The sequence below is a fragment of the Loxodonta africana genome, chromosome 25 (genome assembly GCF_030014295.1).
Source record: "Loxodonta africana isolate mLoxAfr1 chromosome 25, mLoxAfr1.hap2, whole genome shotgun sequence".
NCBI lineage: Eukaryota > Metazoa > Chordata > Mammalia > Proboscidea > Elephantidae > Loxodonta > Loxodonta africana.
In genome coordinates, this window is record NC_087366.1 from 36,663,486 (window position 1) to 36,691,091 (window position 27,606).

Sequence of the window (27,606 nt, forward strand, 5' to 3'; positions counted from 1 at the left end):
AATACTAGATAGAAGGTATAGCTTATGCTTTTTTAGGTTTTCCAATAAAATATGCAGATATAACATCTTATGAGGTGACAGTTGTCTACATCATGGTGCAAAGCCTGTTAAAGAGTTTCAATATATTAGGTGTATACTTCCTTAATTATAACAAGTATAACAAGATTGGAAATTCTGGTGGCACAGTGGTTAAGTACCACGGCTGCTAATCAAGAAGTTCACAGTTCAAATCCACCAGGCCCCCCTTGGAAACTCTATGGGGGAGTTCTACTCTGTCCTATAGGATCGCTATGAGTCGGAATCGACTCGACGACAGTGAGGTCTTTTTATAACAAGATTAAGAAACATTTTTGAGTATAATAAGATCAAGAAACATTTTTGAGGTTGCTAAAATAACTGAATTTATTATTATTAATTTCACAAGAACATATTTCTATCTTAATGTAAGCAAACACTAGATTATGATGACTATCACAAATATAGTTTTATTATGAAATTTTTGTAATACTAAAAATATTTAAGTGATTAGTAACATTATGACAACTCCTAATCCATAAAAAAAAATCCAACTGTTATAATTTTAAAAGACATTAATTGATTTTACTTGCCTCTTCTTCACTGCTGTTATCTTCCTTTTCTTTTTCATCATCTTCCTCTTCTTCTTCTTCCTCTGCTTCACTGCTAGAGCTGTCTTCTTTCAATTCAGTCTTCCAGTTAGCAGGTATAGTTCTACTTTTATGAAATTCAAGTGCCTGATCGAAGGCTGCAAAGAAACCATAAATTACAGGAACTAAAGAAATTATGACACCTGTTTTGTATAAAAATATTAAGCAAGATAAAGAAATAAAAACTGCTGTGCTAATACCACTGACGTTTAAGGGTTTAGTATATGCCCAGGCACTGTGCTAAGTGCTTTTTCATGTAGCAACTCATGTAAACCTAACAATCTTAAGAATTAGGTACTATTACTATCTCTATTTTATTAAAAAAAAAAAAAAAAATTTTTATATCTATTTTATAGATGATTTAAACAAATTAAAGAGGAAAAGAGAAGTTTTCTCATTTTAAATGAAAATTAGGCTTGTATAGGTCATTTAATTTAATCATTTATCGAACCATTATTAAACAGTATCTTATATACCAGGCACAGAGCCATTGTAATAAACATACTATATTTGAAAATTTACTATAAACACGTCCTCTACATTTCTCATTTAATCTGAATTAAAACTATGTTAACAATTAGCTTAAACTAAAATTAGATAGACATAATTATTCTCATTTTACAATATATGGAATCAAATTCTGAACCACAAATTCTTGTTAATTTTCAGGCAGTCTATTTAGCATATTATTGGGTTGAATTTATTGGGTTGAATTAGCAAGGGCAAAAGAGAAAACAAGTAGCTATTTACAATGCCAAAAAGCAAGTAAGAATTACAATTATACAGCATGTTCCCCAATCAAATATCACTATTGGAGCCTTGCAGTTAGGGATGTCCATTCATTAGTGATAAATGCCAATCAAAATGATTTTCATTTCTTCTTCTACCATCTCCAAGAACTAATGTTTTATTTACCAGGCAAAAGCCAAACCAGAGTTGATGATATAGTTACGTCCTACTTTGTAGATTATAACCCCTCATTATAAGCTAAAAAGGAAAAGAAAACTTATGATAACAAAGACACATGGGTTTACAAAAGTATAAGCCACACAGAACCAAATGTAACTTCAGAGACATACTTTAGAAACAAAAAAAAAAATTTTTTTTTTTTTTTAAGTAAAACGAAGATTTCATCTTTAAAAACACTTCAAACGTCTTTAAATTACTAGGTAACTTATTCCAAAATCATTCTTACCTTGTTTTAATACAGCATCAGGCTTTAGCGCAGTGTCACTAGTAATTTCATGGACATCTTTTCTTGGTACCGAAGTACTATGTTATTTATTTATAAAGAAAACAAACAAAAATATGTCAGAGTTTAATTAAGAGTTCAACTACATACCACAGAAAGATACTGAAAATACGGGAAGAAAATCTGGCATTTACAATGAAAGTAATTGTACACTGGGTTACAGGCCCCAGGATCCTAAAATAGGTAACCATTTACAAAAGAACCCCATTTTAAGAGGTGTTTTATAAACCCTAAGATGTTCTCAAATTCACTTGCCTAAATGTAAACCTGAAAACCGTGTATAGCAATAACAATAAAAAATACAAATGTTTGGGTGGCACAATGCATATATCCAATAAAAAAGAAGTCAAACAAAGAATCTGCCGTTATCTTGGGATAGTCAAAGGAAATTACCAATGGACATTAGTTTAAGATTAAAAACTAATGTGTCATTTTATAACAAAAATTTTCTTTTATAAAATAAAAAAGTTCATTCTAGGCTCACAAGCAAACTTCCAATATGCAATTTAAGGCCTTTCATTGACCTGCTATCCATAAGAAGGGGTCAGAAGCAAGCAACTGAGACTCACTATATTTGCATATGTCACACGTACTTCCTATTTTAACCTAATAAATCATCATTTAGCTTTTGTGCATTTGTTTTGTATCAACTGATCCACAAAAGCTTGAAAACCACTCCACATACAATTTCAACTTGCCATCTCTTTTAACTTTTTATTTTAAAATTTCCAAACATAGATAAAAGTAGGTACAGTGTGAACTCAAGGACAGGAGTGAACCCCCATGTATCTATCACCCAACTACAATAATCATCAACTCGCAGTCACTGTTTCACTTATATACCCTTACTCACTTCCTCCCAATGCAACTGGATTATTTTGAAGCAAACCCCAGATTATTATTTCATTTATAATATTTCATTACAGATCACTGAAAGAATTATTTTCTTAAAACACAGCCACACTGTTATCACAGATTAAAAAATTAACAGTAATTTCTTAATATCATCAAGACAGTATTCAAAGTTGAGTATTCAAAATTTCTTTGATTATCTCAATCTTGTTAAAAGTCGGTTTCATAGTTTTGATTTGTTTTGTTTAATTATTTTTAAGAGTTTGAAAATCCAAGCACCAAATCCTAGCCACCTGATAAAGCTTAGTATAAAACACCTGGCTTCTCTAGTCATAAAATTCTTATGAGAAAACATAATTTCAGAACTGAGATCTAAAAAACATTCTACGTAAAAAATTGTATTCTTAACATATATCTATAAAAAACAACAAAAAAACCCTGTTGCTGTCGAGTAGATTCCAATTCATAGTGACTCTATAGGACAGAGTAGAACTTCCCCATAGGATTTCCAAGGCTATAAACCTTATCGATGGTGCCATCATTGCGCAGTGGTTAAGCATTAGGCTGCTAACTGAAAGGTTAACTGTTAGAACCCACCAATCACTCAGTGGGAGAAAGATGTGGGTGGGAGAAAAATGTGGTAGTCTGCTTCCGTAAAGATTTACAGCCTTGGAAACCCTACAGTGTAGTTCTACTCTGTTCTATAGGGTTGCTATCAATTCAAATTGACTCAACGGCAATGGCTTTTAATCTTTGCGGAAGCAGACTGCCACATCTTTCTCCCATGTAGCAGCTGGTGGGTTCGAACTGCTGACCTTTCAGTTAGCAGCCAAGCCCTTAACCACTTTGCCACCAGGGTTCCTCATATATCTGCAGCAACCCATGTTAAGCAAAGGCAAAGGCCATCCCACAGATATCACAACCATTAATATAACCAGAAGTATTAGAAAGTCATAATTAGGCATTCAGAACAAACACTAAAGAAATGTCAATAAATCTAACAATAAAGTATTAGGTATGCTCAATATATCGAATTTGCCTCAACAAATCACCAGCTATTATACAGGCAAATGCTGACAAATTACACAGTAATGAGAGTCTAGTTTAGAAAAGGGAAAAAAGTGAACAAGGAAAGATAGACTACACTCTATAAAGACCACTACACCCTCCCCACAAAATGAAAAAAGGTCGCTGTTTGAAAGAAGAATTTTGATTTAATCACTTTAGCCAAATTGAGTCAATGGAAATAACTAATTCAACATTTAAGATCCTAATCTGGAAAAATGGTGTATATTTATAAATAGCCAGATAAAATAGATTGATTTTTTATACTAAGCGAATTATACTTACAATTTGCCATCTTTGAAAGATCGAACAAGAATATTGTCTTTTTTCACAGCAATCTCATCACTACAATCAGGACAAACCACCTTTTAAAAAAAAAGTATGAAACTATTATAACTAAGACCACATTTATAGATAGTTACTTAAGTATCTACTATTTAAACCCTTTTAAAAAATAGTTTAAGCTTAAAGTTTAAAAACTAATTTTAGTTTGAGGGTGAACGAGTACACATGCATGTGGGAGACATACAAGTAATTTTAAATTCCTATCCTATATCCTTCCAAGCTTTCTGGGTAATCCAGATGCTTTTTGGTACAGGCATGGTGTTAAAGCAGAAGCATGGCTGTGACTACAGTGAAGATGTGGACTAAGTTCTAGTCGGATATAGAAAGCTGAAATGCAAAGTGAAGCAGGGGTGGAAAAGGAGGTAGAGCTAAAGTCTTAACTAACTGACGGTCTACATCATGGCTAAGAGAAGGATGTTGCTGTTGCTGTTGTTAGCTGCCCTGGAGTCCATTCTGAACCATGGCAACCCCACGTGTGCAGAACAGAACAGCTCTGTGGGATTTTCAAGGCTGTGAAAGCAGATCTCCAGGACTGTCTTCCTACACCACTGGGTGGGTTCAAACTGCCAACCTTCAGGTTGCTAGACCAGCACTTAACCATTTGCGCCACCTAGGGACTCCTAAGAGAAGGATAGGGAACCAAAATGGATTCAGGTATCAGAACCTGTTTATTAGTCTTTATTTTTTTTATCCTAAAAAATACAGGTATGAGGTTCTACCTATTATGAACAGTTTAATATATATTTTAACACACATTAAAATCTTTTCATAATACTATTCGTTTTGAGGAGTCCTGATGGCACAGTGGTTAAGAACTTGGCTGCTAACCAAAAGTTTGGCAGTTCAAATCTACCAGTAGCTCCTTGGAAACCCTATGGGGCAGTTCTACTGTCCCACAGGGTGGCTATAAGTCAGAACTGACTCAACGGCAACAGGTGAGGTTTGGTTTTTATTTACTCTAAAAAGAAGTATTTTAAAAGCAGGTACCTTCCTGGAGTCTGTCTAAGACTTATTACTAATATTTTTGATCATTGTAATTCCAAGACAGCCCAAGATTTATACAGAGAACAAGTTTACAGTATATATTTTTAAATGAAAAACGGGCTAAATAAATACGACAGGCTTGTTTTAGAGGGTGTCTCATTAACTCTAAAAAATGAGTCAAAAACACATAAAGGCATGTACTCTCATGGCAGATGAGGGAGGTCTCAGAAACAGATTAGTTCTAATTCAGTCTTTCACCATTAAGCTAGTTAAAATTTTTCATAATTGAAATTGCATTGTTGTTTTCTTGTAGCATTGCTTAAATGCTAATGGTATTCTGAATAATTCACTGATGAAAAGTGTTTCACACACATGAAGTATCTGAAAAAACTCTGTCATTTCAAAAAGGCCTTAAAGTAAACACTTAATATTTCATTCAGTCATCTAGTCACTCCACAAACATTAATTAGTACACGGAAGGTGGTGTACTAGTGGAGAACATAGAGACCAAGTCAGGTACTGTTCCTCCCACATGCAGCTTGCATTCTAGTTGGGAAGACAAGCATTAAACAAATAAGTGCATTTTCCCTTTTTTTTTTTTTTAATTGTTATTGTACTAAGCCCTTTGTATAGTGTGCTATAAGAGGGATGTGGGAAGTCAGGGACCACTTTCCTGAAGGCAAGGCATTTGAACCGAAATTTGAATAATGAATAGGAATTAGTCTGACAAAGCATGTATGTGTGCGCATGGTGTAGTATTAAGAATGCACTGCAAGCAGAGGAAAAAGGTCATGCGAAGGCCCTGAGGCAGTGGAATTTATTCCAAGAAGCAAAAAACGTTTAGTGTGGTAACCTTTTTGTCTGGACTGAGTAAGAGATAAACAGAGTCCAAATACTCCTGGGTCTTATAAGCCATATTAATTCTTAGGATAAAATCTAAAATCTCTGAGGGAAGGATCTGAAGCAGGGGAATGTCATGATCAGACTTGCCTTTACAAAATTATTTTGGCTGTTGTGAAGAAACTGGACCAGAGAAGGACAAACAAGATTTGAAAGAAACTAAGCTACTGTGATCATCCGGGTGAGAGATGGTGACTGGAACAAAGAGTGGTGGCAATAGCAAATTAAAGGAATGAAAAATGCTAGAGATAATTAGAGGAATGGATAAGCAGAGGGCAGTTAGGTTTCTGCTTTATACAAATGGGTAGATGATAGTATCATTTACTGTGAAAGGAAAGCAATGGGGAAGTTACCAAGTTTGGGCATGAGACGGAAGATTTAGTAAATTTAGTTTGAGGCTTATTAAGTTTTAAGGTGGTTGATAGACATTCAAATGGAGGTGCTGAAGAGACAGACCACCAGGTCTGGAGTTCAGAATATAGGTCTGGACTCAAGATAAAAATCTGGGAGTCAACAGCCTAAATACCAGAGGTCCATAACATGGGGACTTTAAGCCAAACCCACCCATATTTTTCTCTGGCAAGCATGTTATTGTTTTTAGGTACCACTGAGTCAGTTCCAACTCACAACAGCCCTATGAACAATAGAACAAAGCACTTCCTGGTCCAATCCTGTGCCATCCTCATAACCCTTGCTATGCTTGAGCCCACTGTTGCAGCCACAGAGCCAATCTACCTTAAAGAGAGTCTTCCCTTTTTTTTTTTTTTTTTTTTTTTACTGGTTCTGTACTTTACCAAGCATGATGTCCTTCTCAAGGGACTGGTCCCTGTTGATAACGTGTTCAAAGTATGTGAGACAAAGTCTCACTATTTTCACTTCTAAAGAACATCCTGGCTGTACTTCTTCCAAAAGAATGGCAAACACAGGATTTTTAAAACTGTACATATGATAGCTTTGGCCAGTGCTGATGGTGATGTGTGAGTAAGAGGTTCCACACTCCAATTTTGCCACAAGAACCACACTCTGTTGTATTCTATCCAGTTGACTCATGTTTGGTATTGTGTTGGTCCCTAAGGTATTTCAGTTTTTTATCTCTGCAATAGTTGGCATCTGAAGCTATAAAAGAGGATGAGATTACCCGACAGGTAACACAGAATGAGAAGAAAAGGTCTGAATCTTGAATTAATAACATTTTAAGGTTGGGAAGAGGAAAATCTGATGAAGGAAACTAAAGAGGACTGTGAGTCATGAAAGCTAAGATTTTCTCTTCTTAAAACAGGGTAAATGTCACATATTTTCTAGTATTAATGTTAAGATTAAACGAGACTACTTATGTTAATAAGCTTAACACATGCCGGGCCAGGGTAAATGTTCAATACATGGTGGTGATGATTTACAGTTCCTAAGAGTACGCAACTGTTTGCTATACGATGTTGCTACAAAATCAACTATAAAATTTACTCAATTTATAAAATATACTTTTAAAGTTATAAGATGAGGATTGTTTATGTGATTATGTTAAGATTGTTTTCTTACGATGCTCTCTAACTGACCAAACAATTCATCACTGTCCAGTAGATCTCAATTCTTATTGGTGGTAACATACATATAAATAATTTTAAAATTTCCTAAATAATAATGAAATCATGGGCTAAACAGATTACTAACCTGCCAATACCATAAATCCTTAAATATTTTTCATCAGAAACTATTTTGGAATTATGGCGAGAGAATCTTAAGTTAGTACTGAAAACTCTGACTGTGAAAATTTTTATTTTCTGTTGTTTGAGAAAAAGACATACAAAACCATTTTTTAAAACACATTTCCAAAATAAATTCTTACAAAGAATTTCGGTGCTTTTAGGAGTGAAAAAATTATCACACATACTTAAGTTGTGTGGCAGCTTAAGTTGTCAGCTTACTCATTAACCCAAAGCTTGGCAAGTTACTTAAATCTTCCAACATTCAGTTTCCTTATCTCTAAATGAGAATAAATAATAATATCTATCTCATACGCATGTAAAGGCCTCAGCACAATCCTTGCATGTAATAAAAAGACCAAAATCAAACCCGTTGCCATCAAGTATATTTTGACTTACGGCAACCCTATAGGACAGAGTAGGAACCCAATAAATGGTTGACTGATGGAAGGACAGATGGATAGATGGAGAAAAGAATGGTTGGTTACATGGGAAGGTACAAAAAATGATTATACTCATTAAAGTAAATAACTATTCTCATTAATTTTAATTACAAGAGCTGGCATTTATTGAGCATTGATTTTGTACCAAACGCGGAACTAAGTACTAGAGATAAAGAATATGAAACATGATAACTGAAAAGGACGATAAATACACATCACATACAGAAAAGAGAGATGCTTCTACCCAACATTTATTTCTTTTTCATTTGAGAAATCAATCCGTTATGAAAACATGATTACCTAGTTTAGCTAACCCAAACCACAAATATAGAACAGTATGTATATATTATGCATATAAATTTTGATACAAATGCATGAATAAACATAGTACAGTGTTTTAATCCCATGTCCAAGCCTTCGATTGAGAGTCAGTAAATAGGAAAATAAGAGGATGAGAATAAAAGTAACAGATTGTCAACCATTAAAAAAAAAAGGTTAAAGATTAATCGACCTTACTAAAAAAGATTAATCAACCACAAGGTAGAGAGAACCTCTAAAATATTAAATAAGTCAACACTTGTAAAACATTTTTAACGTGCCTGGTGTATGATAACTGTCATATTACCAAAAATGTGTTAAAATAAATACCCTTGAGAACACACAAAATTTTTTATTAAATGCCTTCAACAGAAGAAAAAATGGATCCTAAGGAAGTCTGTCTACTTATAATCAGTAAGGGAATAAGAATATACGAAACAGAGACCAGGTAATAATTTTTGACCAACGAGGTCTCATTATCTAAGGGAAAAAGTAGTTGGTAGAAGTGAGGAGAATAGCATCTTCGAATTTCTTCAGTATAGTGAAAGGATCTAGCAGTTTATAGTTTACATGTATGGAGGGTGGGAGTAATCTGTAAAAAGTGTGGATCCCACTGTTTCATACAAATGGCCACAAAGGTTTTCAGGTTAATCATCAGAAACCATGTCATTCAGACACACAAAAATGTTAATGTTAGAGTTTAAGACTGTTCTGAAGAGATGATTCAAATAAAAGACTGTTTGAAATATGAAACTTTAAACAACTTATCCAATTATATCTTATCCAGAAAGAAATACATTCTACTGCCACAAAGAGTTAAATCGTAAAGTATAACACATGATTAATTCTTAGCTGAACTTGCATTTGCTTGAAATGATGTAAATTGTTTTCTTATCTATCAAAAAGTATTTAATGGAAAGGCAGTCTGAGTAAATGTCTATGAAAGACATGGGTGTGTTCCCATTGTAAAAGGCAAAGAAAATGGTCCCCTATATACAGCCCTTCCAACATGCTGGAGAGGCCAGTGGTTAGCTAAAGCAAAGAGATGAAGCTCAAAAGACTTTGTCATCTGTCATCACAGTTTGAGTTGCACAGAACTTGAGACAATAATGGGGATATTCCTTATAACAAAGCACTGAGAACCTAACTTAGTATTGGAGAAGGCAATGGGAGAAAGCAAAGAGAAAATTCAAAATACTCCACATGGGATCTCTAGGGTTGCAAGCTTCTGGGGAGAAAGACATTTAAAAGCACGTAAATTTAAGAGTCTATTGTAGAGAATGTTAGAGACTGGACTACTCTATAATTTCAGTCATTATTATGTACGAAAAAACTAACAGGCAAGATTAAGATCAAGAAAGCAAACACCCTGGCTCAGAAGAATGAGGAAAATTCCTAGCTGTCCCTGTCAACCAAGAAAGGTTCTGTTCTTCTTTTGCAGTCTAAACTTCATGGTGGACGTGGGAGTTTTTAAATTTGTATTATGAATTTTCTATCCAAAATAGAGATTAGTATAATAAACTCCCATATATCAAGTTTCTATAATTATCAAAATTCCTCCTTTCTTGGATGACTTCAAGTTTCTTGGACTCAAAGACAATTTTGAAAGTAATATATGTATGAAATGAATGATGCTAAAAAAACATTTCCTCAGTTTGTACCTACGAAAAACACTAGTAAGAAAATAGTTTTTTTCATGAGTTTACATAGTTAAAAATTAAAATTCTTTTATACTGAAGTTACTCACCAATGCAGGAAACCACAGTGCTTTCTTTTTATCCAAACTAATATAATCTACGCAAACAACTTTTCCTAGTAGCTCATCAATCTGTTTCCTATCATCCTCATCTTCATCACTGGAGGATGATGAAGACTCTTCCTCTGGTCTAGGGAGAAAAAAAAAGGTATTTACATTCATCTTCACAAAAAATAAACGTGCCAAGTTGATGAATATAGGTATTCCAGAACTCTTATCCCGTTTCCTAAAACCTATAAAATGCCTAATTTAGCTAATAGTTTCTAAACAGTTCTCTAAATTTCCAAGAAAAAACAGAAAAGGTTTATCATTAGAGGAAAGAACACCATGTTCCTGAAAATCATTCATGTTTATTTGTTGTTGTTGTGGTGGTGGTTGTTAGGTACCATCGAGTCATTTTTGACTCACAGCAACCACCTCATAGGGTTTTCTTGGTTGTAATCTTTATGGAAGCAGATCGTCAATTCTTTCTCCCTCAGAGCTGCTGGGTAGGTTTGAACTGCCATCCTTTTGGTTAGCAGCCAACCACTTAACCATTTGCGCCACCAGGGCTCCTTTGTGCTTCTTAAGAGCCATTTAAAAAATTGAGAAAGATCAGTTTTTAAAAATAGAATAATACTGGTCCCCAAATGCTCAAAAGACAAAAAGTCCCGTATTAAATACCCCAGCAATACACTAAAATATACCAAACCCCATCTCAGATTAAAGGAGTTCTGGAGATGGTAATTTTACCCTCCCAATAACACTTCCATTAACAGAGGAAAGGGGAGGTTTACAAGAGGGAGGCTGGAAGGGGAGGCAGCAACCCCACAAGAGATCATTACTGCTATCCTTAATAATGAATAAACACAAACTGGGTATTCACAGGATACACAATATGATTCTGTGGTTTTATTTTAAAAATTCCTTTCAGTTACTTTGTACACTGGATTAACCAGAAAGATGTTCACTATCAGAAGAAAAAAAGAAATACCTAAAACCATCAATTGAATGCTAAAAGAAAGCATAGTAAAAAGTAAAACTAAATAGGAAAAAAGACTTTCTATTCCGAACCTGGTTCCAAGAAAGGCCACAATTAATACTAAAGAAAATAAAGGTTTCTTATAAGTGACTGCTCAAAATCCCCAGAATAGTAAAGACACTTGGAAATGCTAACTAGATAGACTGCAGTGTATGCTATTTTTATAAGATAATGGCTAGCACTGATTCCCTAAAGGGATGAATAACATTTTTGATATAGCTGGTAATGGTCACGTTCATGGACCAAAAAAAAGACAAAAACTATTTTAAAACTTTACATATGATTTATATACTTGGTTGATAAGGACAAATCCAGTATACTCTAAATTTATCTTTGATGTCTTTCCAAAGGGATGAGAATATAAATGTTGCCCCTTATATTTCTACAACTTAATATAAATATAAATGAAGGAAAACTATTTTAATATTAAACTACTATATTAAACATTGTATAATGATAGAGGAATATCACTACATGATTTCAATGATCTTTCAAATAAAAACTGTCCCCTGGTAAAGAACATATCTTCAAATTTGCTACTGAGTAGAACTTCTGCATTTTAAACGGCACTTAAATAAGTTTAACCCCTACTTAGAAAGTAGGTAATAGCAGGATAAAACCAACATACCTTCATATTAGCAGAGCATAAAACCTTACATATAGGCACATGGCTTGGGCTAGTAATGACAGACTGATTTCTACTTGATTAGAAGAGCTTCTCAAGGGCTTTTTTATCTCTCCACTTTCTAACGACTGTAGAACAAAACCAAGCTTAAAACCGTAAGTATTGCTTTTACGAAGTCGTAGAACACTCAATCAACTAGGGTTTTATAGAAGCTCTTCACTTATATCATTAGCATTAGCAAAACAGAAAACCAGAATGTCAGATAGCATATCAAAATCTATCAAACATAGAGAAAAACTGAGATTTATTTGGCTAATAAAGTTAACAGTATCTTTATTAAAATCCTATTTTTTTTTCTTAAAACTTAAGAACTCTGAAGACTTCAAACTCCAAAAGTTATATCCCCCCACCCCACAAAAACAAATTAAAGGGTCAGGTGGGACACAGCTAGAAAATAAAACATCTAGCTACTTTGCAGATTAAATACCCAGGCTTCACTAAAAACATTCCCCATTTATGGATAGATTCCTCTCCCCCTCACCTACTCGAGACATTGTTCCAGCAATGCTTCCTTCTCCCTCCTGTATCAATTTTTCTGCCTCTTACTAGATTCAGTCCCATCAGCATACTGTTATTCATTCCTATCAATATCCTGCTATTTCTCCCATTTAAGAAAATCCAGACTTCACTTTCCCCACCACCTGCTGTCTCATTTCTCTACTCCCCTTTGCAGCAAAACAGGCCTGGATATTTGGAAACTCTTTCACCTCTTTTAAGTCTCTGCTCACATGTCACCTCAATAAGGTTATCCTGACCACCTTATTCAAATTCACATCCCACCCACTCTCTATTTCCCTTCACCCTGCTCTTATTTTATCCATAGCACTTAGAACTTCATTATACTATATAAAATACTTATTTTCTATGTTTATTCTTTACTGTCCACTTACCCCACTAGAATGTAAGCTTTAAAGGCAGAGATTTTTTTAATGTTTTGTTCACTGATGTGTCCCAAGAGCCTGAACAGTACCTGGCATAGAGCAGATGCTCAATAAGTATTTGCTGACTAAATGAATGAACCAAATAGATTTATTTCCTCCCACCACGGTACTTAAAGTTTTTCTTTTGGATATGTATATAATCAGTGTAAACCATAACATTATATTTAACTTTTCTTTTCAGATGAGTTTAGCCAGGAAATTGTGTATATATGACAGGCAGTCAATAAACTGATGTGTTAAAATAAATGAGCATCAAAAATATTTTAAGGGAACAAAGACGCACAGAGAGCTACCTGGTTTTTATTCACCTCTGACATTTCTGCTTCTTTGCTGGCAAGGTATATACTCACTGAGCCACAAGAAAATAACGCACTGTCTCTATGCAATAAAATTTGATGTTGCCAGTGGAAACAAAGCTAATCACTACAGAAATATTTACCAAAACAGAGTAACAGCTGACCACTCAAAGCTGATCATGCATCATTATTAAATGTAAATCAAGTAAGAAAAACTTTATACAAGGTATATGCCAAAGAACAGTAAGTGATGAGATTCAAATACAAAACTGAGCTATGAACTACAGAGACTCAATTTTTGAAAAGCAATTCTTAGTTCAAGGATTCCTATTATTTTAGGCAAAAAAGTTAACTCAGTTTCAGGTTTTGTATTAAAAAAAAACAGCAAACCCATTGCTGCTGAGTAGATTCCGACTCCTAATGACCCTACAGGACACAGTAAAACTACCCCACTGAGTTTCCAAGGAGCAGCTGGTGGATTTGAACTGCCAACCTTTTGGTTAGCAGCCAAACGCTTAACCACTGTGCCACCAGGGCCCCAATAGCAATCTAAAATAATATGAATTACTATCAGGAAGACTGATAATGTATAGCTTCTGAGAGTAAATCATACAGAATGTATGGACATGTATACTCACCAATGAAAGATTTTTAGTATATACTAATTTTTACCAAGAAGGAATCCAGAATAAAATTCTCATATTAAAATAATGAGCAAAAAATAAGATCTCTTAGAATTAGTTAGTGGTGAATATACTAAAAACCACTGAACTGTACACATTAAAAGGGTGAATTTTATGGTATATGAATTACATCTCAATAAAAAAAATTTTTTTTAAGATCTGCAGACCTGTAAATGCTGGGTAAAAATCACTAGTTTATTGGGTAAATCTTAACACTGTCACTGTAAAACCTGTGTACCAATAAATATGCCCTAACAAGAATTATTAGTAAATCTTCTTTTACTATATTCTTTTTCTCAATGGGGAAAAATAATAGCAAGAAAACTGTTTTTGTACTGTAACAGCTGCACACCTACTTTTGCCAGGTTATTGGAAAAAAATTGAGGGGGGTACTTCTCCATAATTTCAGGCACTTTATTCTTTAAGCAGAAACAAACAAAAATCCCTGCACACAATGGGTAAGTTATAAAGGCAAAATTTATACAATGATCAAAGGAGAAACAAAAGTTAAGCTAGAAGATGATAATAATCAAAAAGAAAAGAAAATCCTGAATTTATTAGAATTAACTTAAAAGTAAAATACAAATAAAACTCAATATAAAGGAAAGTGTCAAAAATAATCAATTTTGGCATATCTAGGGGAAGATTAACTGCTGTGTGGATTAAGAGTTGTTTAAAGAAAACAAAGGCAGCGATTATACGGTTGCAACAACAGAGTCCTGGGAATCCTAGGAAGAGACAATTTTATTCATCTTTGTATGGAAATAAATTTTAAATGGCAATTAGAGAACTAAAGGGCTTTTGCTCTCCCATTTAATGAAGACTTTTTTTCAAAGGAGTAATGGAAGAGGAAATAAAGGATAGATGAATGACATCAAGATCCAAGTCGACTTTGTTGTAGAAAATCACTCTGAAGAAGAAGAAAGAACTTTAAGGAAGTGCAATTAAGCAGATGGGCATTTCAAACTGAGGTATTTAACTGTTATGCTTCCACACCAAGATTTAAAAATACCAAGAACATTATAAAGTCTCTTGTCAGTGAGAATGACCACAATATTGAGGGGGAAGGAACAGCAAGCAAAAACAAGATCACACAGAGCTGGACTTCATTTCCTACACTAGTAAATCTTGACCTTTTGTTTACCTTTGTACTTTGCAGATGCAAAACACAATCCTAACAGTAAATCTCTCATTACACACACAGATTGTCGAGAACCACTTAGACTCTTTGTTGAAGAGTCTGTAGAAAGCAAGGATCAACTTGCGCAGTGACAACTGCGTGTTTTATGCTCATACGCAAGAAGGGCTAAGAAACACGAACAGACTTTTAAATAGATCATAATTTTTAGTCATTTTTGTAGATTAATCTATGTGATACTCTATAAATTATCTTATTTGTTTTTATACTTCTGGATGACATTTGTAGAAAGGTAGGACTATATCTAAATATTAGATTTGGATTGTTTTAAAAAACAAACGAAAGCTTTTTTCTATTAATTTTATGGAAATGTTACTTCAAAAATTCATAAGCCTTTTCATAATACCACAAAATCTGCCCAAACTTTCAGAGATAAATACCATTAAGTATAATTTTATACTTAATCTAAATGAAATCATATTCCACTCATCACATGATGATGATATCTAATACATACTACATACTAAAGAAAACACTTTAAAAGAATATGACCTTGTTTAATCTTCACAACAACCCTATGAGATAGGTAATGCTATTATCCCAATTTTACAGATGAGAAAATTGAGGCATGAAAAAATTAAGTAACCTGCCCAAGGTCACACAGCAAGGAAGTGGCAGAGCCAGGATTCAAACCCAGGCCAGCTGGCTCCAGGCTCTGCTCTTAATAACTAAGTCCTATTACTACTCTCAAGAGCTACAGAATTAGAAATCATTGCTAATGAAATAATTTTACATTAAATACACTCCATCTCACTGCTTGCCATCAACAATCATAGTTAATTAAGAGTTAACCATAGAATTAACTTAAGGTATAACTTAATTTGTAAGCGCTTTCCTGAATAATTTATGGCAACATAATAGCCCTCTGGAAAAACCTGGACACAATCACAGTAACATCTAATACTCACATCAGCACTCTTTCTTACTAATAATGCCATCATACATTTTTCATTTATTTTTCTTTCTGGTTACAAGAGTCAATGTTTAAATGTCCTATGTAGAAGATTAATAATAATCATCAACCCGAGTATCCTACAAATCATTACTTCACCAAAAAGCTAAGTCACCAGTCAGAAAATTAACCCACCCCATAATTAAAGAAAACATTTTTTTAAAAATATAGAGTTATGCGAAAGAAAAATGCATGGAAGCATAACAAGTATAGCAGGAAAATGAGTAACATTAAATATTTTTTTCAATGCAAGGATTAGTCTTCTAAACTTCCACCTTCAAATGAGTCCTTAATTATTTACTGTTTAAACTACTTTGGAAAGTAACCGAAGTGCTCTATCTAAACAAAAAAGAGTCAATCAATTGAATGGGAAAAGGCTTATGGAGCGAAGGCAAGTTCAAGTCTTAGTCCCTTCCTTCTGTGCTCCTTGGATTAGTAACGTAATGTCTCTAAGACCGATCTCCCCAGTTTTCAATAGGTATAAAAATAATGCCTATTTTCGTGGGTTTGCTTTGAGGCTGAAATTAAGTAGTGAGAAAGTGCTTACCACTTCTATCTCCAAAGCTCCACTACAATTAGATTTAATACTCAATTCCACATATTGAACAAAAGCATTTACTTACACTAAAGCTTTTAACAATCCAACTCAATATTTATTTTTAATGAAGTGATTCTGAGAACATTTGGGCTTAGCCATATCAAAATTTTTAATCAAGATAAAACATTCAAAATTATTTTAAAAATAACCTCCCAAACCCAAACCAAACCCACCGCCGTCGAGTCGAATTCTGACTCATAAATAACCTACAATAGATTAAATTAAAAATTACATTCTCCTGTCCCACTTCTTTCAAGTTCCTTCTTCTGCTTCAGAGAAGCAACTCCTTTTAAGGCTTTCAGCTGTTTCTCTGGTAGTTGTTACCTTTTTTCTAAATAAAACGTTATGCTGGTATTTCTTGATTTATATATTTTAGACATTGTTCTATTCACTTCCTCTTCTTATGAGGACTTAACTTCTATATTTAACACACTTCACCACCCCTCCATCCTGCTAATGTAGCTATATCACCATTTTTTAGTTAAATAATCACTGTTGAAGACTATATAATACTATTCGCTAAAGGCAAATACGATTTTATGATTACATTTCCTTTCTTATATAATGTTTTTCTAAAATTGCTATATGCCTATTTTCTTTTTCTATTTGTTATCACTGCATCTTTAATTTTCCCCCAATGGTCCATTACATCACACAATCAATCCCTCCTTTTTAAAACTTTCACTCCTCCATTCTGCATTCTACTGCCCACTAACACGTAGTATTACTAATGAGAAGTCTGAGATCATTCTGCCTCTCAGTCCTTAGCAATAAATTCTTTTTTGTTCTGGAACTGTTTGAAGACTGTTTCTTTTATCCCTACCAGGTGCCCTTGAGATAGTTCTGACTCATGGTGACCCCATGTATGTCAGAGAACTGTACTGCATAGGGTTTTCAACGGGTGATTGTTAAGAAACAGATTGCCAGGACCTTCTTCTGAGGCACCAATGGGTGGACTCAAACTGCCAATTTTTTGATTAGTAGCTGAGCATTTTAACCCTCTGCACCATGCAGGGACTCCCTTATTTATCACTAACCAAAAAAAAAAACACCCATTGCCATCAAGTTGATTCCAACTCATAGCAACCCTGTAGGACAGAGTATAACTGCTCCATAGGGTTTCCAAGCAGCAGCTGGTTGATTCGAAATGCCGACCTTTCAGTTACCAGTCAAACCTCTTGGTTCTGTGCACCTTTTTACCTTGCAGCCTTTTAGAGCCTAGATACATTTCACTGAAAATGATTTGTTAAATATGCAGAATGTATCAGTACTTTAAGGAGGCATAAAAATAAGTAAGGCAGTTCCTGCTGACAAGGAGAATAAAATTATTAGGAATGGAAAAACAAGCACTATAAAGGTAACAAAAGGTGAAATCTTGTCTATGACATTGGAAAAATGCAAAGAATTTGGGGCAGTTCAGAGGAGAGAAAAACATGTCTGGTTTCAAGGAAAGAATGGGGAAGCACAAAATGGTTCACACAAAGAAGGAAGCATTTCTGTTGAGACTTGAAGAATGAGTAACACAGAGATTTGGAAGGAGGCATTCAAGACAGAAAGAAAAGCAGGATATCAGGAAACAAGGGACATATTCAGGAAATACTGACTAGTCCCATTATGACTATAGCGTCAAGACAAATGTAGGGAGAAATGGGAGGCAGATACAGCTGTTAAGGTTGGATAAGCACTGAGAACCTCTATCACCATGCTAAGAAGTCTGAAATTACTATAAAATCCGGCTAGCATTTTGCAAATTACAACTTAAAAAATAGCAACTATTAAGAGAATGTTAGAAGAAGAAATTAATTCAAGTTCAACTAACAGTTATTAAAATGGACTTACATATGATTAGATCTTCTTCCTCTATTTGTTTTCTTTCCTATGACTGGAGTGCCAAAATGTTCAGGGTTGGTGAGTGGTAGCTGGTCTAATGTCTGTGGGTAAGAACATAAAGCCATCAAAAGTTATTACTTTGCAAATTCTTTTTTCTTTTTAAACCAAGTCAACTTAAGAATATGCTCAGATTTTGAGTATAAAACTTTCTCCAAGAAAGACTAAAATGCAACTTGCCTAAAGAAAACTCTAGTTTCAAAGATACCAGAATAAAAACGAATAAGCCCATTACTGAAAAAAAAAAAATATTGAAAATAAATGTAGTTGTTCTCCCTAGATTATTTCATTATCTATTTGAAGGTTGAAAGATTTCTAGGAATGAGTAAAATATAAAACAAAACAATCACAGCTCAGTGGAAGCACAGATGTGAGAGATAAGACACCAATCTGTAAGGAGCTAAGGCCTAGATTGAGTCTAACTGCAACTCAAATTTTCCTTTCTACATAAGGAATCATAATCCATAAAACAGAATTCGTATTAAAGACCAGAAACAAAAATCATTATTATTAGGATTAACATCAATTGCTTGAAAAAAGGCTTCATACACTATACTATTTTGCAAATATTTTCTGCAATAAACCTTATTAAAGAAAATTGTAAACATTCATTCAGTTTTTCTCTATATCTAGTATTTTAACTTCTCTTCCTTTTTAATCTTCAGCATCCAATACTGTGCTTGGTATGTAGGTAACAATCAGTCAATGAGAACATTTCTTTTTTGTTATAAACTGGGCAGTTCATATCCCTTCGCCCCTCACCCCCATACAAAAATAATGATTTCTAGGCAAGGGATTGGTTGATGGCTAGAGGCAGGAAGAAGAAAAAGGAATTATGTAATGATTCTCTTTATTTCTCAATATAAGACACTTCTTTGATTCTTTTTTTAACTGTTTCCTGAAAAGATTTATAAATCCAAAAAGTTTAGGTATTAAACTCAAGAAGCTATGATATCCCAACTGATTTAATTCTCTAAATATCAATTTTAATAGTATTCCTACTCTCTTCATTTTCCACAGATGCTCTTTTTTTTGGATACCTAAATAGAACAAAAAAAAAATTTTTTTTTTCTTTTAAACAGAACCTCTGCGCTCACAGATAATTTCATGAACTCCAGGGGGGCTAGAGATTCCAGGAAAGCCATCAAGGTGGGAGTGAGGGTGGGAAACTCTTTAGGATAAAGTGACTTCTCAAAGTTACAAACCAAGGTATTACATCAACTTAGGTTTAAACCATCAACTTAGGTTTAAAGATCAAACATTTCAACACAAACTAAAACTAAGGTTTTAAATAGAAAATTTTAACTTTTATTTTAAAAACTGAGATAATTTTGCTGAAATGATGACCTAAAATGTGAAAACAAGCATATGAACAATCCTAAGAATATATGTAATGTATGTAAATATATTAAAGATACTTATCCAAAAACTAGCACGAGACTATAGCATAGGAAAAAGGTACTAGCCACAAAAGATTAAATGAAGGCTGATTCCTTCAAAAGATAGACAAAAATCACTAACTTTTGTAGGGCAAAATCCCTTATCTTTTGAACTTAGTTTGTAGGGAATCTAATCTTGTGCAAAGTATCCTTAAACCAGGCACTCCAAAAAAAAATATCATTTGCAGGCAAAAGCTGGTCCAAACACAGTATATGCCAAACAGAAACTTCTCAGAAGTTACTTGTCATTAATTATGTTTAATGGCAAGTATGCTTGTCGTAATTATGCTTCTCAAGGGGACTAAAATTTCAAAGTGCTATATTTGGTAAACAAGGAAAATAAATTAATCTGGATTCACTTTCTGCCAAGCTAACAGATGGACTAAATGTGGGGGGAAAAAAAGTAATGCTGCTCTCTTGAAAGCAGAGATTTCTACTAACACTGTGAGTTCTATTTTCAGTATCTGTTAGTCATTTCACTTGTTACAGGAAAGAAAACATCCAGGATTTCTGAAGAGTTGTCTAGGAATCACACATACGAATTTTCAAATAAACCATAGTCTCGTCATAGTGTGGAATGAAGAGTCAGAACATTAAGAAGCATATATCTTGCCCATGGTCTCTCAACCCATGTTCAGGTAAGCAGGAGCACCTTTATTTACTTCAAGTGATGGCAACCACTCAGGGGAGGGCAGAATTTGTCTTGATTTATATTAAAGAGCAAAAGCTAGAAACTCCCAGGAGCAATATGAAAGAATTCAAGAAAGGCGTAAGGCATCACATACCAGTATTTTAATTTCCCTCCAGCAAAACATAAAAGTGTACACATTCATGGAAACACAGCAAACCCGATCCTTTTTGAAATTATTTACTCATATTACTTCTGCCTATATAATACAATTGTCCTATGAACCTTTCCAATTTATAATTCTTCTGCTAAAAACAAATACAGTATTTCAAATATTTCTCAGACCTAATAAACAAGACTCATGCCTTCTTGTAAAAAAAAAATTCTTGAAACGGATGAACAATTAAATTAAGAGTCTTCAAGACCCCATACTCACTGACTGACTATAAATATACACATAGTCTAACTAAAGTAATGAAATTATTCTAAGAATTACATAAGCTTAGATAAATCTGTGAAACATCTCACAACATGGATGAATCTGGAGGGCATTATGCTGAGTGAAATAATTACAAAAGGACAAAATATTGTATGAGACTACTACTATAAAAACCCATGAGAAGGTTTACACACAAAAAGAAACAATCTTTGATGGTTACGAGGGAGGGGAGGGGTGAGGATGGAAAGACACTAAATAGACAATAGATAAAGTGGTAACTCTGGTGAAGGGTAAGACAGTACACAATACTGGAAAGCCAGCACAACTTGTACAAGGCAAGGTCATGGAAGCTTCATAGACACAACCAAACTCCCTGAGGAACCAAACTGCTGGGCTGAGGGCTGTCGGGGCCATGACCTCGGGGAACGTCTAGCTCAATTGGCATAACATAATTCGTAACGAAAATGTTCTACATTCTACTTTGGTGAGTAGCATCTGGGGTCTTAAAAGCTTCTGAGTGGCCATCTATTTCACCGATCTCATCCCATCTGGGGAGCAAGAGAGAATGAAGAAAACTACAGTTTCCACCAGACTGAGTCCAGCACAACCAGATGATGCCCAGCTACCACCACTGCCTGCTCTGACAGGGGTCACAATAGAGGGTCCCAGACAGAGCTAGGGAAAAATGTAGAACGAAATTCAAACTCACAAAAAAAACCAGACTTACTGGTCTGACAGAGACTGGAGAAACCCCGAGAGTATGGCCCCCAGACAACCTTTCAACTCAGTACTGAAGTCACGCCTGAGGTTCACCCTTCTGCCAAAGATTAGAAAGGCTATAAAACAAACAATAATACACATAATTCGACCATGTATTCGAGACTAAATGGGCACACCAGCCCAGGGACAACAATGAGAAGGAAAGAAGGAAGGAAGGGACAGGAAAGCTGCACAAATGGAAATGGGGAACCCAAGGTCGAGAAGGGGGAAGTGTCGACACGTCACAGGGTTGGCAACCAACGTCACAAAACAGTATGTATATTAAACATTTAAAAATGAGAAACTACTTTGCTCTGTAAACTTTCGCCTAAAGCACAATTAGAAAGAAAGAAAAAGTAAAATTCCATCAACTGGAGAGGAACAGGACTCAGGTAGAACCAAGCCAAACAGTATGAACCATAATCTGGGAACACCAAGTAGTCTTGTAAGGCGGAAGTACAGGAACATGGTAGAATATGAAATTTGAAAGATAAGCAAGGATCATAATATAAAGAACCTGTATTTAAAAGACGTCTCAAATCTGAGTTTATATCGAAATTCAATCATTCAATCAAATATTTTCAAGTAAAACAAAATAAAGTGTAATAGCTTAATATTATTAAAATGTCCTCAAAGAAACACTGGTCTAAATGGCGACTAAAAATCAAAAGCCACTGCTATAGAGTCTATTCCAACTCATAGCGACCTTATAGGACAGAACAGAACTGCCCCACAGCGTTTCCAAAGCTGTAATCCTTACAGAAGCAGACTGCCGCACCTTTTTGCTGCAGAGCACCTGGCAGGTTCGAACAGCAGACTATTATGTTAGCAACCGAGTGCTTAACCATTGTGCCACCAGAGCTCCTTAAATGGTGATTATAAAAAAGAAATCACAGTTCTGCAACACAGTGCATTAATTAATATTTATAGACCGGACTACAGAATATAACACCATTTATAACAATGTATCTTATTTTTAAAATTCTGAATTGCAAACTACTGACTTACAAAGCTTTGTGATCCCTCCACTCAGTAATTTAACAGCATGTTTTAATTTAAGAGCATGACTTTGGACCTAGAAAGTTCTGGTTTGAGATCCAGCTCTGAACAATAGCTTACTTATGTGTAAACTGGAGCTAATAATAGAATCTACCTCCTAATGTTGTAAAACTGGAACGTTGGTGGTGCAGTGGTTAAGAGATTGGCTGCTAACCAAAAGGCTGGCAGTTCAAATCCACCAGCCACTCCTTGGAAACCCTACTGGGCAGTTCTACTCTGTCCCATAGGGCCGTTATGAGTCGGAATTGATTCAACAATAATAGTTTTTAAAGTTTAATGTTGTAAATGATATAATGTATGTAAGGCATATAGCAAAGTCCCTGGCAAATTCATGCATTTCATTTATTCATCCAACTAATATTTATTCAGTTTCTACTCTGGGCAGTGTAGTGATGAAGCACTACGGCTGCTAACCAAGAGGCTGGCAGTTCAAATTCACCAGGCGTTCCTTGGAAACTCTATGGGGCAGTTCTACTCTGTTCTATAGGATCGCTGTGAGGAATCAACTTGACAGCAGTGGGTTTGGTTTATTTCTTTTACTCTGTGCCAGGCACCGTTATAGAAACTAGAAACCAAGTAGCGAAAACAAATTCCCTGCCCTTGTGACACATTCTAGTAAGAAAGGCAGATAATAAATAATTAAGTACATATCAAGTAATGTTAAGTGCTATAAAGAAAACTAAACCAAGATGATGAAGAGTAAACGAAGGGACTATTTTAGAAAGGGTACTCAGAGGTAAGGTTTCTTTGAGTAAAGGCTGTAGTAATGCCAGATATTATTATTAGTTAGGGACTGCATGTAGTCCCTAATTATGACACAGTTCAAACGAATTACAAATCAGACATCTCTTTTCTCCAATTACCTAAAAATTAAAGGAGTCTATGTAACAGTTGCTTAAAGATAATAATTAAACAAGCCCACTGTACTTTGTAGACAAGTGCTAAAATATTTTAGACAAAGAAGAGAGAACCTGGTGCTCAAACAAAGCCTTAAAGAGGCTTCACAGATTACATTATAACAGTATTATGTACTAACAAATTTTCCTGATTAACATGAAAGTATATCTATCTGAGGGGGAAAAAAATTGCTCCCTTTAATACAACATTCAGACATAATGATTCATTCAGTGATTACTTACTTCACTTTCAGCAAAATGTCTCTCGCCTTTCAGGCACAGTGAAGATCGTCGAAGTGTCTTCTCATCTCCATCATCGAAAACTATGAGAGGAGATAAAAATGGAAGCTACTGAAGAGTTCTTCAAAGATTAACAAGATGATATAAATTATCATTTAATTTCCTGAGTGCAAATAAAGCTTTTTGTTTAAAAACATTACATTTAAAATTCAGTTTACATTTTATGTTATCTAAGGAACAACTTCAAATATAAAGTACTAGACTATCTTTTCTAATTCCTAGCCAGAAAGAAGTAATATGTCTAAATTTAAAACACCTTCTTTGAAACAGGAAACACCAAAAAAAGATGCAACCATTTCAGGAGGAAATCATTTAAATCCTAATTAACCTAATTAACCCTTCTCAAGATGGTAAAGGAAAGGCATAATTTCCTGCTGTTCGGTATCGACAGATTTACCTAAGAAACAGAAAGTAAAAAATGCACCTAGAAAAAGACTCTGTTTTCATTATTGAGAGCAGGGTTTCTCAAGTTCAGCGCTAATGACGTTTTATACCAGATAATTGTGGTGGGAGCCTTGTCCTGTGTATTGTAGGATTAGCAGCATCCTTGGCCTCTAACCTCCAGAAATCAGCAGCAACCCCACTCCCAGTTGCAACAACCAAAAATGTCTCCAGACATTGCCAAAGATCCCCTAGGGAGCAAAACTGCTGTTCACTGAGATTTAAATCAGTGAATTTAAAACACAGAAATGTCTTGACAAATCTGCCATGAGTTTACACATACAAATATATGTATACATTATAACATATGTACATAATTTTATGATATACAGGTAGTCCCTGACTTACAACATATTCGAGTAATGACGAACCACACTTATGGCTGCCATCTCGGCAATGTTCAAACTCCAACAACATATGACAACTGAACTTCACATACGCCCAACAGCCCTTACGACTCTGAGTTCACTGGAGACCAGGCCTATAGCATGAATCTTATTTAGCATTTGGTACCATAAGAAGCATCAGTTATTAATCTGAAATGAGGTATTCAACTTACATCAGAACCGACTTATGACAGTCATCAGAACTGATTCCTGTCGTAAGTCAGGGACTACCTGTACTACGTTCCTCAGGAATCATAAAAAAGAGTGTGTCTCTATTTTAAATAAAGTTGCCAGCCCTTGAAATTTAGAAACCACAGTTTTTGCCCAACTACCAAAATTTTACTCAGTAATATTTAGCACATTTAAAAAATATTATAACTAAGTTATGCAACAATAAAAGTGTCATATTTTTAAGACTATCACACATAATTACCATCTAGGCTTAATACATAGAACTGTTCAGTTTTGTAAACCACAATGATTCAAATGTTTTCTTATGTCTCAAAATCAAATTTCCCCTCTCTCTTCATCAGGTTTTTCCTCATCCCACAAAAATACAAACAAAACTCACCTATGCTATTTCAAATTCTGACATTTTACTCAAGTGTTTACTCTCATCTTTTGGCTATTAAAGAGTAAAAATCATTCAATAAACAATACTGGGATAATTGGTCATCAATTTAGGAAATAAACATTAATTATTTTTAATCTAAAAATATTATTTCAGACTGCTCAAAAAAATACACTAAAGGTGGAGTAAAAAGTTATTTGTAAAACTTAAAGAAGTCAAAGAACCTATTAGAGAATAGATTCATAATACTGATAGAAGGAAGGCCTTCTTAATCAAGATTCAAAACTAGAACTACAAAGGAAAAGGTCACTATGTGAAAATTAAAAGCAAAGATACTGGGCAAAGCAACAGGAGAAAAATATTTGCAGCTTAAGACCTTAAGTAGCAAAGGGTCAATATCCAGAATATATTTAAAAAAAAAAAAAAATCGCATCCTACAAATATTAAGAAAAAGATAAACCACCCCAAGAATGAAGAGGGGAGAACAGGAAGAGATGATTAACCACCAATTCACAACAACTACAGATGAAATGATGTTCCTTTCCATAAGCATGTGAAAAGATATTCAATCTCACTAGTAATCATGGAAGAGGCACATTAAAACAAAAACAAGATACTCCTTTGTGTCCAGTCTGACAAAAATTTAAAAAGGTTAATAGCATCAAATTTGGCAAGGGCTAGGAAAACAGGTATACTTATACACTGTTCACTGGAGTGTAAATTAATACTCTTTAGAAAGTGATTTTATTTGATACTAAAGTTATAAAAAATATATTTCCCTCAACCTGTATCTATTCCTTAGCATATATACTTGAGAAATACTAAGATAATGTGCGTGTACAAAGACATACCATCCGGCATTGACTGTAACAGAGCAAAAGAAACTGGCAATATCATCACTAAGAACAAATAAACAACAGTACATTGAATATTATGAAATAAAATACTACAGTTGAAAGAACTTTTTCTAAGATATATTTTAAGTGAAAAAAACTAGAAATTCATTTGTATAACATACACATTAAATAATTTAAAATTATGTTAAATGTATGTACATATTCATTAAATTTTTTTTTTTTTTGGGAAAGATACAAACCCATAACATATCAGCCAATAAAGTAATAATGTCTACTGCATTAGGGGAAGAGGCGAATCAAGGAACTTCTGTTTCATTTGTATTATTTTAAAGTAAGTTTTATTTGTAATTGAAAATAAACTTTTAAAAGAAAATTTCTTCCCTTACCTACAGTGTACCAACTTGCATCTGTTAGTTTATTGATGACAGCTTCCTGATAAGCACCATCAAGATTCTTTACTTCGACAATAGCGCCTACCTAAAAAGCATTTTTTTAAAAGTTAGGAAAACTCTAAAAATAAATGAAGAGAACATTGTTTTCTGTACGTATGTTTAAATGAGGCTTTTTCCCTCTTACGGTATATCCTATGATTTACTTTTCTTTTCCAGTAATTCCTAATAACAAAAGACCAGGAGGTTATAAACAAAAATAACAATTAACAAAAATCAAATCTTTAACTTGTAGGTTAATCAATTCAGAATCCATACTCAAATTTTAAAATAATTACATAAATCCACACTTGTTAAATGATTTCAGATTAACAGGCAAAAATAAATCATACTTTTTATTTATTTAAATCATGTTTTGTATTTATTATAATAAAGATATAGATGTTCTTAGGAAGGAATTTGTACGTGCAAAATACATTATGTAAATATGTGCTCAGCCATTCCACGTTTTATTTAAAAAGTCAGCTCCTAACTCTCTTTCCACATTACATTACTTGAATTGTATCTATCAATGTTTAAAATATTAAAAATTAAAACATTTTTTAAAATATTAATTCATTTTAAAACAATAATAAATCATCACATATGGGCACAAATACTATTTTTTAGGAAAAACAACAATTTCCTAAACAAATCTTAGTGGGAGGAGTAGCATTTTACAGTTTTGCAAATCTCTTTCATGTCTGGCCTAATAAAAGATAGCTGGCTCTCATATCTGCTTCTACATAGAATCTGCTGTGATCTGTTGTTTTGACTGAAATACGTAAAGAAAATCTGGCCTCACAAAGATACGCAGCTGAAAAAGGAGGAGTATTTTAACAGTCTTTTATAAAACTATGGA

The 27,606-nt window shown here is 34.1% G+C and overlaps 1 protein-coding gene across 7 annotated transcripts in view; it reads right to left on the reverse strand.

Annotated features, from left to right (window-relative positions):
- ARID4B (AT-rich interaction domain 4B) overlaps positions 1–27,606 on the reverse strand; it is a 192,024-nt gene that overhangs the window by 53,936 nt on the left and 110,482 nt on the right. For all 7 annotated transcript variants that reach the window (XR_002786002.2, XM_064276689.1, XM_064276688.1 and 4 more), the window contains 7 exons: positions 26,703–26,793; positions 24,005–24,084; positions 18,494–18,585; positions 10,272–10,410; positions 4,120–4,199; positions 1,861–1,937; positions 609–763 (listed from right to left, as the gene is read on the reverse strand). Coding sequence is in view for 6 of the 7 variants with exons in the window: in XM_064276689.1 (XP_064132759.1) it covers positions 609–763; positions 1,861–1,937; positions 4,120–4,199; positions 10,272–10,410; positions 18,494–18,585; positions 24,005–24,084; positions 26,703–26,793 (714 nt within the window). In the remaining variant the exon portion in view is untranslated. The remainder of the gene's footprint in view (positions 1–608; positions 764–1,860; positions 1,938–4,119; positions 4,200–10,271; positions 10,411–18,493; positions 18,586–24,004; positions 24,085–26,702; positions 26,794–27,606) is intronic.